At 37.2% G+C, this 12,733-nt stretch overlaps 1 protein-coding gene across 1 annotated transcript in view; it reads right to left on the minus strand.

Moving 5' to 3' along the window:
- Positions 1-1,822: 1,822 nt before the first annotated feature.
- The window catches only part of vipr2 (vasoactive intestinal peptide receptor 2), a 37,500-nt gene continuing 26,589 nt past the window's right edge, over positions 1,823-12,733 (minus strand). Inside the window, exons 5-13 of the mRNA XM_053342275.1 lie at positions 7,769-7,866; positions 6,685-6,835; positions 6,333-6,483; positions 5,357-5,417; positions 3,671-3,740; positions 2,990-3,081; positions 2,682-2,820; positions 2,322-2,363; positions 1,823-2,189 (exon numbers count right to left, since the gene is read on the minus strand). Of these exons, the coding sequence (XP_053198250.1) occupies positions 2,016-2,189; positions 2,322-2,363; positions 2,682-2,820; positions 2,990-3,081; positions 3,671-3,740; positions 5,357-5,417; positions 6,333-6,483; positions 6,685-6,835; positions 7,769-7,866 (978 nt within the window). The 3' untranslated portion in view covers positions 1,823-2,015. The remainder of the gene's footprint in view (positions 2,190-2,321; positions 2,364-2,681; positions 2,821-2,989; positions 3,082-3,670; positions 3,741-5,356; positions 5,418-6,332; positions 6,484-6,684; positions 6,836-7,768; positions 7,867-12,733) is intronic.

A 12,733-nucleotide genomic window follows, 5' to 3' on the forward strand; every position in this document is an offset into this window, starting at 1 on the left:
GGTTGTGTGTTATTGCTTACATAAGAGACAGAATATCACAGAAAAATAATCAAAAATAGAATAAACAACAATCGTAGACACTCAAACATATGTATTAGACACTCTCTTCTTGTCATAATCATTTTTCAAATTCATGTTTGCAGGTAGGTGTGTGTACTAGAGCTGCAAAAATTACTTGATTAATCAATTAATTACCACTATTAACATAAATGTCCCACTATTTGACTGTATGAAGTGTCCAAATTCTTTAGTTCCAGCTTCTCAAATTATATTTTCTAGTTTCTTTAGTCTTCTATGACAGTAAACTGAATATCTTAGGGTTGTGAACTTCAAGGACATCATCTTTGGCTTTACGAAACAGTGATTGACATGTTTTCACCATATTCTGACATTTTATAGGCCAAACAACTAATTGATTCATAGACAAAATAATCAACAAATGAATTGATAATGAAAATAATCATTAGTTGCAGTTTGGGGAAAAAAACAAACATGACATGATAAAAGCTTTGATACATAAAAGATATGTGGAGTCAAAGGTTTACAATTGTGGTCAAAACTTTACAAATGATATTGATGCTCAGTCTGGACCCTATGTACATGTACACAACCAGCATTAAATACACTTGACTGTTTTAAAAAAACATAAAATACAAACAGTCAGTCTGTACAAGGCAATAATATTTTATTTTTGGCTGTTATGAGTAGAACTGAAACCCTGTTTGTGTCATTTTGGATAATATCCAGTGTTCTGTATATATAAACAGCTGCTGTGTCTGTTAGCTGATATGATGCTTTTAATTGCATTTCACATATTATACACAATAATCTCTGATAAAAGTCTGGAAAACCAGCCAGGAAATGTTTTCTGCCTTTTTAAATAAATTTATTGAACATAGAAGCAGTAATATCTCGGCTATAGAAACGTGTGATTAGAAGGATTTGAAATCATTTTGTCTCATAATGTTGAGTTTCAGATGCTTTTCTACCCTTCCAAAGAAGATAGTGGTTGGAAACAGTGAAATCCAAGGCTGACTGAATAAGAAATGCAAAACTATCGCCTTCCAGGGCCCAATAGTGATTGAATTCTGACTTTGGCAACAACTACTACACATGAAAAATAACAATCAAGTAAACAATCAAATGGACCATCAAGATTCACTTGAGCTACAGTAATATATATTTCCTGAACTGCCAGATGAAGCTTTATCATCCAATGAGGGCAGCAGGGAGGCTCTGGTAAATCTGAGGGGTCTTGAGATGATTAACAGGATATTAAAGCAGAATAACTGATACACAATATTACATACTTTCAGGATTTTCTTCCAATTTCTTTTTTGCATTTTTTTTGCTAATGAATTATCTAACCAGTTTTGGCTGGTAAAAATGATTCAAATATACAGAAGGAAGAAAAGTAAAGCTTTGGTTGAACTGGTCAATACCAGTAGTTACCTTTATGGACCACCAGGAGGCTGACAAGAGCAGTTATTTCCCAACAAACATGAAGGTGGCATCACAACCTCACATATTAACTCATTTGGTTATCAATAAAATCAAACAAAATATTTCTAATACATAGTTTCTGTGCCCTTTTTAACCATCACTGTGGTTTAAATGCAGGCATAAAACCACAACTCACTATTTAAATCAATAGTTGTCTTGAATGTTTTTTTTGTTTTTTACCTCCAAATCTGATCAGCCTGTACATTTCTTTTATGATGTTTGATCAGTTGAAAAAAAAAGTGTTTCCATTCTGCATGATTTTGACTGCAGCAGGCACTGTTTCGTGTGTGGATGGTGTGGAGTTGAATGATATTGGGAACCAGTGTGATAATGCATCTTCAATAAGATGTCCTTCACCTTAGGATGTTCTGCAGGTCTCAGGTTCAATCCTGCAATAAACGATATGTTGTGTAAAAAGTGTCCTTCAATTCGACTTCTGCAGTCTGAGTCGCTCTGAAAACGAGCATCAGTTCTGAATGTCTTTACAAAAACAGACCCTCTCTGTCTCGTGGTCAGAGCATAATAGTCTCAGTCTGCAGGATGGACTGGGCTCGGGAGTTTCGGGGGAACTGGGAGGAGTTTTCAGTGCCATTTCGGCTGACTGACATGGCGTGTAGCCTGTAGTCCCGCCCCACATAACGCTTGAGAGACAGACTTCTCCACGTCCTCCTCAGCTCGCTCTGGACCTTTTCAAAAACACAAAAGTTGATGTCATATGTCTGTGGAACAGAAGATTATACTCATATTCATGAATATGGAAACCTATGTGTGTGTGTGTGTGTGTGTGTGTGTGTGTGTGTGTGTGTGTGTGGGCTCACCTCACTGTTAAGGAAACAGTAGAGAATGGCAACGATTAGACCCTAAAACACACATATATATACACAACTGTTACTGATTAGGCATCACTTAATAGTTTTGCATGAAGACTTTTGATTTAAAGATGACAGTTAGTACTGTACTAACAAAAAGGCTTCTGGCATCAACGTAAAATCACTTTTAATATAATGTTATTAGCTGCATATCTCTTTGAACCTACAGTACAATCTGAGCCTTGTCAGTGACAGGCTTACACTGTTATAATACGTGTAATTCAAATAGTAACATTATTATGTTTAGGGTAGTAATCTGTAACCTGTTACATATCTAAAGTAACCTTCCCAGCACTGGTGGTTCTGTACCTGGAAGGATCCGAGAGCCAGTTCAAAGAAGATCTTAATGCGTCTCATATTATTATCAGCCGGCTCCATCATATAGACAAACACCACGTAGTTCACCCCACACAGAGGGATCAGCAAGAGGGTAGACTTTGCCAGACGCCTGCACACACACACACACACACACACACACACACACACACACACACATATAGCATGATGGCACTGGATCACACTCTTTTAAATATTGTATGTTTTTGTCTTCTGATTTGTAATATCTCAAATTGAGATCAGAACATATTCTTCTGTTTCTTGGCGTTTTGGGAGTGTACCTGTATTGTGATTGCTCATTTCCCCCAACATCAGTGCAGCGCAGTTTCTGCACCAGGATGCGGATGATACTGATGAACAGAATGAAGTTAACCTTGTGGAGACACACAGCAGAGAGACAGTGCTACATTAGCAAACGTCACTTCTTCAACATCAGCCATTTGTGGGCATGCACGAACAATCTGACATAATCATGAGGAGGAAATAGAGGTACCTTTGCAAATAAATTGTTCAGAGCAGACTGAAGCCCTGACTTTTTATTTTGAAGGCAGCATTTTTTGATTAACTTCACCTTAAATTTTAGAACTTTGTTCAAAATAAATATCTGACATTATAGCAGTAAATCATTGACAGAATATCACAAAAAAGCATCATGTCTCCTTTTTTTAGATGTAATAGAATCCTTAATCTACTATAAAACTTTAACAAACAACTCGACTGGTTCTGGTCAAACCATCACTCCGTCTCTGATTCTGTCTGATTTCATTTTTTATTTTCACAAGATATTTGACAAACAATGATCAAAAACAACAAAAACAGGATATTTGAGAGAAGTAATCCATCATTTAAAAAAAAGTGCTTTAGTTAATAACGCTATGTGCATCTTAAAATCAGTCATGTTACTGAACTTTTGAGTTTCATCATGATAAGATGAAAGATGACAAAACTGGCACAAAACTCACAATGACAGACGCCACGATGGGCCATTCCATGAGTCTGTTGGGGATGGGGTCATCGTTAGTCTCCCAACACCTGAAAATAAAGAAATAAATCAGAGAGCTTTTCACAAGTGTGTTATTATCATTAACTAAATTAAGTATATTAGTCCAAATTGGACTTTATTGACAGGATTGAGTATTTTGTCAATAACATGAGGAAGCCAGACTTTGATATCCAACTTCTCGAGTGTGGGATTCAAGTTTCTGGCTATAATATTGAAAATTAGAGCAGCAAACTTCCTTTAACACAGATCCCAAGGCTTACTGACAAATTATGGACTGAGCTGTGAGCACAGGCTTATTTAACGCAATAACACAGCAGGAAAAGTTTGTTAAGTTTGTAAAGCCGTTCTCTATATTCTTGTATGCAGAGCCATTTTCACTTTTCTCATCGTAATCTGGGAAAGTGATGACTCAGAAAGTTGTACAGTACAACAGATTGACTTTTTCTTCTCATCACTCAGGATGAACTCACAGCTGATTGAACAAAATTCACCCCTCGTTAGACTGTGATTCTAAATAAGTACACCTTTATGTTTGTATAATATTTTGTATGTTTCTTCATTGCTCTACAAATCAGGCCAGATATCAGAGTTGCTTGTCTTTGTCTCTTCTGACTCAGTTTTAACATGAGATAATATCAACCCTTCAGAAATAATGGCACTCCAGTCTGCTTCAATCCAAAACAAATGCGACCACTCCAAGAAGAAACATGAGGCCTCCCAACAATTAATTTGTCTCTCACTCAAGTTTGTTTCCTCTATTTACCAGTGGAGCAACATGCGCTCTTCCTCGTTGACCTCTGACCTCTCATAGCACGGGTCAGTGTGAACTGTCAAGTGCAGATAAACACACACTGTCATGGTGGGATTACTGTGGCCGATGGAAATACAAACACCAGATAAGAATAGAAGTGTCTGTAGAGAGAGTTTATATTCTTCTTTTTAGTTTGTGGCAGATTTTCACATGGGCTAATCTTTCTAGTTATTCGTGACAGGTTGCATCCTTTATTCTTTCTACTTTGTGTGTCTGATGATGAAAATTTCATGTATTTACAAGTTTATCTGAAGCTAATATGAAGCTGTCCAAATGAGGCAAATCAAGTAGATATCTGTCACCATTAGTCTTTTTAGTGGCAAAGTCCCTCTTTTTGTTACTATACTTCCACTGCGACTCAACTGGGAAACACTATCTGAGGAAACATAAAGAGAGAATTTCATGCTACATAACCTGTAAATGTGGCAGATATCCACTTGGTATGTAACTCAGACTGCTGAAGCCTCATATAAGCTTCACATTTACTTTTATAATGCATTTTGGCCCCCATCCCTTATATTGAAAGCACATTTGAGAAGGATCTTTTAATAGTCAGTATGAACAGAAGGAATGATTACAGTGAGGAAAACCTCTTTCATTCTTCAAATATACACCTGACACCTGTTCATAACTGTTGTTTTAAGACACACTTTAAATTGTAGGCACTTTTAAAGTACTGAAGACAATGAAAACCCAACTCAGCATTGGAACAAACCTAACGTTATTAATCCTGGCTGTGTCGCTAAAGGCCACGAGAGCCTGACAGTCTTCATGTTTATTAAAATATTACACAAACACTTCAATTTGTTACTGGAGCAGGAGGAGCAGACTCACCTTGTGTCCTCGAGGTTTATCCTACATATAATCCACGCTACCATGAATACAAAAGGGATTCCTGAGAGAGAGAGAGGATGGAAGAGGGAGAGAAACTCTGTTTAGATTCTCAGTCTACCAGACACAGAACATCTTCATGAGGTGCCACGCAGGAAATGTGATGTCTACACACATGTACATTAAACAGCTGGGGCTGGATGATGATGCATTAGGGAGGAAGTGTTGGTAAAGTGATGATGGATGGTGTAAGTAGGTGTCACATGGCAGAGCAGAACGGAACTTGGCGAACAGTCCGAGTCCAGGAGACTGTTTATGACCCGACCTTTCATTAAAGACTGTACACTGGTCCACTTCACCAGCATGACGTACTGTCTGTCGCTCTGTCTGTGCTGTATGTGCATGTGAGTGTGCAAGAAATGTTTTGCAAAAATAAAGAAATGGACTTGATTGTGAGTTTAAATTGACATGTGAGTGATGTGTATTTATTGTATATATTGCACCACCCTCCGTCCGACTACTACCTCAAGTTTTATCCATCATCAATTGCATATTACATTTGGACATATTGTAAAAAACAAAACAAAAAAAACAAACAATAAGAATTACAACTGTGTAATCTCTCCCTCCCTAAAATTGGACACTATATATAGTGTCAGTATATATAGCATATAGTATATATGACAGACACATGTTAAAATGCCCACACAGTCCTCAGATAAGCTTATGTCTAAATAGGCATGTAAGTGAAAACACCTGTGTGGGGTTGCAGGGCCTTTAATCAGGGTAGTTGCATCGTGTTTATGCTGGTGAATCTTCACATCGTTATTTTACATCACAGCTGAACATCAGGAGTGTACATTCATGCCTTTTGTCATTACAAAATATACAACTGGGGGTAAATGTTTTGATAGGAATGATGACCACAACTAAGAACAACTAAGATCCAGGCAGGTATTTGTGCTGCAGTGCCTCTTACCCCAGCCGATGAGCATGTAGAGGGATAGACGGGTAGAGTAGTGGTGGATGACGAGCAGAAGCGTGTGCAGGTAGAGACCCTCCACCAACAACCAGAAGAAGTTGGCCATGATGAAGTAATTGACAAACACCAGACTGGCCTTACAGCCCACCTGAAACAATATTATTTATTACATACAAGTGACAACAGAGGAATACAAAAAATCTGACTTTCAATACATGCACAATACTTCTAAGTAAATCACCAAATTTACATTTTACCAATCATATTATAGGTGAATAGAAAAGTTGAAAGTAAAAGTGCTTTTAAGTACAGTAAAAATAGGGGTGTGTGTGTTTGTGTGTGAGGTCACCAGTGAGGGCTGAGTGCCGCAGTCTGTGTTGTCTTCATCTGGGAAGTCATCTGAGAAGAGCAGAGTGTCTTTAGTCAGCACGGTCACGGCTCGCAGCATGAACGACACAAACAGGTTCAGATGGATGTAGTTCCTTGTGCAATGGAGCCTCCTACACACACACACACACACACACACACACACACACAGAGAAGAATGTTAAGAAGTGTGTTTACAGACGGTGTCAGGGTGTGAATCAGTCCAGTGAAAGATGTGGTATCTAAACACGCTGATAGCAGCCGAGTGAACAGCTGGAGCTGATCCAGGCCGAGCTGCAGCGTTCATCAGTCTCATACACTTCTACAACAAACTGTTATCACCCTGAGGAGCATGAGTGTTAGGAAACATGTACGTTTATGTTATATATGCTGAGTTATCCTACATATGACCTCAGTTAATATATCCAAGTTGTTTTGACTTGTTATTCTGCACACAAAGTCTGACGTGAGTCATCCACTCTCGGGAATGTAGGAGAAATAGGAGAAATATATACATCTTCTTAACATAATACTTAGTGAAGGTGTTTTAGCTTTACCTAAATCATCACTGATCCAGTTATTTTTGTATGTATCAAAAGCAGCCTGTGAAATCCCTCTTGAGGGAGGGCTGTTCTTTCTTGTAATTTTCACCAGGAGTTTATAAAACTGCACTAAACATCCTGCACATAACCAAGTTTTTGATTTTTTTTTTTTTTTAAAGCACACACACACACACACAAAATCTTCTTCTTTATATGTGTGTAAAAAATAGTTATCTTGACTATTGAAGATTCTGCATAAAAATACATTTTGGAGGGTTATTTCTAAATATTAAGGGTTATTATGTTAAAGGACTAACAGTGTAAAAAAAAGTGTAACACTCTCTTAAGGCAAAACATTATATAAACTAAAGACACTTTTGTTTATTGTCTTTACAGAGCCCCCTTTTTTAATATCATATCACTTTTTTGGGGGGTATGAGGAAACATGAAGACTGGATTCACTGGTTTAACTGGTAGTGGTTGTGTGACCGGTGGACGGGTGGACAGGTGAGTTTGTGTGTTTACCTGAACAAACAGATGATGATGGTGCTGGTGAGCAGAGTGACGAAGGACAGGCTGTGACCCAGCGTGGACAAAATCTTTACCACCCTGTAGAAAACTAGCTGGACACACAAACACACAAAATACTTAATAAGATAAATTAAACACAAAATGTAGAATTAAAATCCTTGTGAGGAGCCTAGGCCTTTTTATTTTATTGTATTGTATTTTTTGACTTGATTTAATCATTGTTTGTTTCTTGATGACATTTCAAAGAAGCAGTTCTTATTTTTTGTTAAAATATATAAATACATTACATGAATGAAATATAAATAAAATGAGACAAACTGGGTTGCAGTTGTTCTTTCAGTAGAGGCAAGAACTGACATCCACTAGGGGACGCTGTTCCCTATTTTTTAAATTTACACATAATAGATTTTTGTATTTGCAAGAAGCTAGCTTAACTTCTTCAATCCAAATAATAAATAAGATAAATATATGTGACATTATACACCAAACCTTCCCTCCCATTTACAAGAATGACTATATGAATAATTACTGTTGACTTATCAGAGCTGTGTGGCTTTCTGAGAATGATTAAAAAAAGAAATTAGTTTTCTGTGTCTGAAACTCATTTTAACCTTTAAAGGGTGAGATCAAAAAGCACACATACAACCACAGAGGAGTTTATATATATATATATGTATGTATATATAATATATATATATATTTAAGTAATTAATGATCTCAGAATGTATTTATTTTTTAATCCGACCATGGAGAAAAAGTCAAAAAGAAAAAAATGAGAACAAATTTGGGTCAAAATGAGGATGTGGTTGGTTTCAAAACATCACAAACGCTCCTCAAACCCTTCAGAACTGGACTGTGTGTGTGTGTGTGTGTGTGTGTGTGTGTGAGAGAGAGAAAATCTCGGTGCCTGGCATTCATCGCTCTCTCATCATCTATAAACAACATTCCCCATGTATGACACACCATCTGGCAATTAACTGGACACACACACACACACACACACACACACACACACACACACACACACACACACACAAACAGAATATATATATTGAGACATACATGAGTCTTTTTTTCGCATACTGTTAAACACACATTTAAATACACTCATGCAAACAAGTGGGTTTACAATCCAACTAATACATCAGTTAAGTGTTTAAAAGTTCCAAATATATACAAATATATACAAACAAAATGCAAGAGGACACACACACACACACTGACACATACGTGCACTCACATACAGACACACATACACAAGTGGAATGTCCTGTGCACCCACTTATCCAGCTGCTTTTCTTAAGTATCTTCTTGAGACACTGTCTGGTATTTTATGTAAAGATTTCCATTTTTGGAGACTTTCTAATTTTCCTCTTCTTTTCTTATTTCACTCCATCTGTCACTCCATGCCCACTTTCATCTGTTTTCTTTCTTTCTTTCTTTTTTTCCTTCTTTCTTTCTTTCTTTCTTTCTTTCTTTCTTTCTCTCAGTCTTAAACCTTTGATTTCTGGTTTTGGGCATTTTCATTGTCAGTGTTGTTCTACACAGTGATTACTTTTTCATTATGATACAGTATATTTCTTAACTTTAACTTAAAGCACCTGTAAATGTGGAGGCATTGCTATTACATCAAATTTTGAAATTCATTTTATTTACTTATTGAATTCATCAGTCATTAATATCATTCAAATTTTCTGCATACCGATTTGTGTACTTTTCTCTTTATGTTATTTATGTGGGATGAGAAGTACGTTGGGGTTCATAAAAGTCACGTTGATTGTAATGTCTACACTCTTTACACTGTCCATCTGTTTTTCATTAAACTGCCCACTATAAGAAAAGGATTATAAAAAAATCCATTACAAAACATGCAAAGTTTGAAAATAAACATAAGTTACTGTTTATAAAAAGTGTAGTACTCAAAAACTCCTTCCGGACTGTGTGGGTGTGATCTAAGCAGATATGAATCCAAATTTCCTACAGACTCCAGACTTTACTACACTCGCAGACTCATCGACTTAACAGGAGTATTCTTGGGAAGTTTGCAAAATCTATGGACTGTCCAAGTCCACCGTTCATCAAGTTCACATGGACTGAGATGCACATTGCCACTTTAACCTCAGTGAAAGGTTTCAGTACTTCTTGCAGAACTGTGTCTGAGACTACAGAGACACTCACAGCCTGGCATCAGACTCTCATTCCTGAGTTTGATTCTCAGGCCCGCTGGCTGAGAGCTGATGACCTGCTGGCTCTGGTCTGCTGCAGCCACACTGCCTTCTATGTCCAAACACATCTCCATCCATAAACTCTGGCTCGCTCCCTGGCTCGCCCTTTCTGTCTTCCTTGCTGACATCAGAGAATTAAAGCGATGTTGAACTTTAGGCTGAGCAGCTTCCTGGCTGTGGTAACAGTCTGAAACTGGTGGGCTGCCTTTATTTCCTGCTTCTGCGTGCTTTGTGGTGTTGTAAAGCAGCAGAGCCATCACCAAGACAAGAGGAGCATGAGCCATACTTGTGTCTGTCACATCACAGCCATGGCTCTCTGTCAATGTTTAAAAAGACACAACTAGAAGATCTGCATTTCCTGAAGAAACTATGTGTGATTGCTAACAGCTGCTGTTTTCAGGCCCAGCTGCTCACAGATTTACTGCAAGATGTTTAATTCTTATAAAATTCAAAAGCTCACAGCACACCAGTTGTCAAAAGTTGCCAAACCTTGCAAATTATTCCGATATGTCAATTGCACATATTCCCAAAATGCTGATCGATCTTTGCTGGCATCGTAACTTTTTGGTTGTATTTGTATTGTAGTGCCCCCTACAGGTAAAAAATAAAATTGTCCTGAAAGAACCTGAATACCAAGAATACCAATGTTCAGTCTGTACCTCATAGTTCACAAGTTACTAGTCAAAATGCAAAGTGCTTCATAACTGACCATATGGTGGTGCTGTTGGTGCCAACTTTCAATGTGTTGTCTCATGGTAAAACACAATTATTTGCAAATTACAGTTCAAATATGATTAAAAGCAGAATTCATAAAGATAAAAATGAGTTAGACTTCTTACTTTCAAGGCTTAGACTTGGTCTCTGAGGTTCAATGAACAAAAATCTTAATGCTACACTTTATAATGATATTTTAGACAATAGTTTACTTCCAATGTTGTCTCTTTCCTTTTTTAATATGTGCAGACATCCATATGCATAAAGACATAGTGAGATGAACCAGAGCGCCGACTGTGAGCGATTTCTCACTGAAGGACGGTTTTGGTATGAGAGTATTTCACAAGACATTTTACCACTAAAATATTAGAGGAAGTCAGTAAGAGCTGCTCAGTTAGCTGATGCTGCTGAGATTTGTTGTGTCAGCATTTTGGAAAAATATAAACTTTTGAAAGCATATTTACTTCAGTCCAGTTGATAAAGATCAAACCTGCTCACCAACAAAATCTCCACTACTGTGACACTAGGAAAAAGCAGTTTGCATTGATTCATTTGGAATATTTCAGAAGTCATATTGTCAGAAGTATTCAAACCAAAATGCTCTTCAGACTGTAATTTGCTTTCTTTACATGTAAATTAAACCAACTCTTACCTTTCTTGCATTTCACAGCACTTTGAAAAAAACTTGAACAGCAACAACCCCTCCTCCCTTCTATGTCCCACCCCCGCACTCCCATCATTTAAGAATATTTATTTCAGAATATTGATTTATTGATTGTGTTTTCTATCATAAGAAAAGCTTTAGATATGATGATATAACTTCTGCATGCTGGAGTCATTTTGGCTACCTGAGAAGTTTGTCTTCATACATGTTTTCATAAACTTCAGCTACCAAGAGACGCGTTCAAGACAAACAGGTCGATCTTCCAGAGTGTCGGAGACATTTGACAGAGGTTTGTTATGTGAACTGTGTAAAACAGACAAGACAAATGATGTGTGATGTTTGAACATACTGTGGTGTGTGGTGTGGTCTTTGGTCTACCATGAGCTTGAAACTTGTAGGTGTATTTAGCATCAAGCAAATCATTTACACCCTGAGCTTAGATTGGGAAGTTTTTCCTTCTGCATTGCCACTTTACAGACACTTTTCTGTAGTTCAATTCCTGAGTGATGTGTTTTCCACGCCTCATTTTTCTTATTAAAGTCAGTTGCTTTATAGTTATATCTAGCCTCGACAGCATGCAACAAACAGCTTTTCCTCCATTTAATTAGAAGTTCTTGAGTGGAGCAGGAAAAATAAGTCTGTGCTGTCTGCTGAGGAAAGATGAGGAAATCAAAATGAACTTAACTGCTGGTCCCTTCAGTGCATTGAAAGACATCTGCAGAAAGCTCAACCCTTTTTTAAACTTCCCCACATCACACACGGGACATGTTTAGATGTTTTTTGCAGAGTTAATCATGACCTTAGAATTTTAAAGGTCATGATATAAAATGTAAATAATAATTTTAATGGAGAACAATATTTGAATTGTTTGTTCTTCAATCGCATTGTTGAAAGCTAATGTTCTTATGTCTAAATTTAAAACATGTAGTTAAATATTTACAGAAAATTAGTTAAAGGGGACATACTCTGCATATTTCCAGGTCTATATTTATATTCTGGGGCTCTGCTGGAATATCTTTGAATGATTTACAGTTTTAAAAAAAACTATTTATCTTACACTGACTCTTCATGCAGCCCCTCAGTTCAGCCTCTGTCTGAAACAGGTTGTCTTAGCTCCTGTCTCTTTTGTTTATGGAAAGACTGTCAGGCAATTTGGACCAAGAAATGGTGACAAGAGCAAAAAATAAATGTGATGTGCAATAAATAATTAAATAACAGTGGAGGCTGAAGTTAAAGTACAATAGCAACAGCTCCTGTGTCTGCTGGTGGAGGTTTTAAATCCCTCCTCTCCTCCCGATGAACCCACTCTGTTCTGATTGGTCAGTTTCAGGAAGTATAGTATAGTAGCTGGATTTC

The sequence above is a fragment of the Scomber japonicus genome, chromosome 21 (assembly GCF_027409825.1).
Source record: "Scomber japonicus isolate fScoJap1 chromosome 21, fScoJap1.pri, whole genome shotgun sequence".
Lineage (NCBI taxonomy): Eukaryota > Metazoa > Chordata > Actinopteri > Scombriformes > Scombridae > Scomber > Scomber japonicus.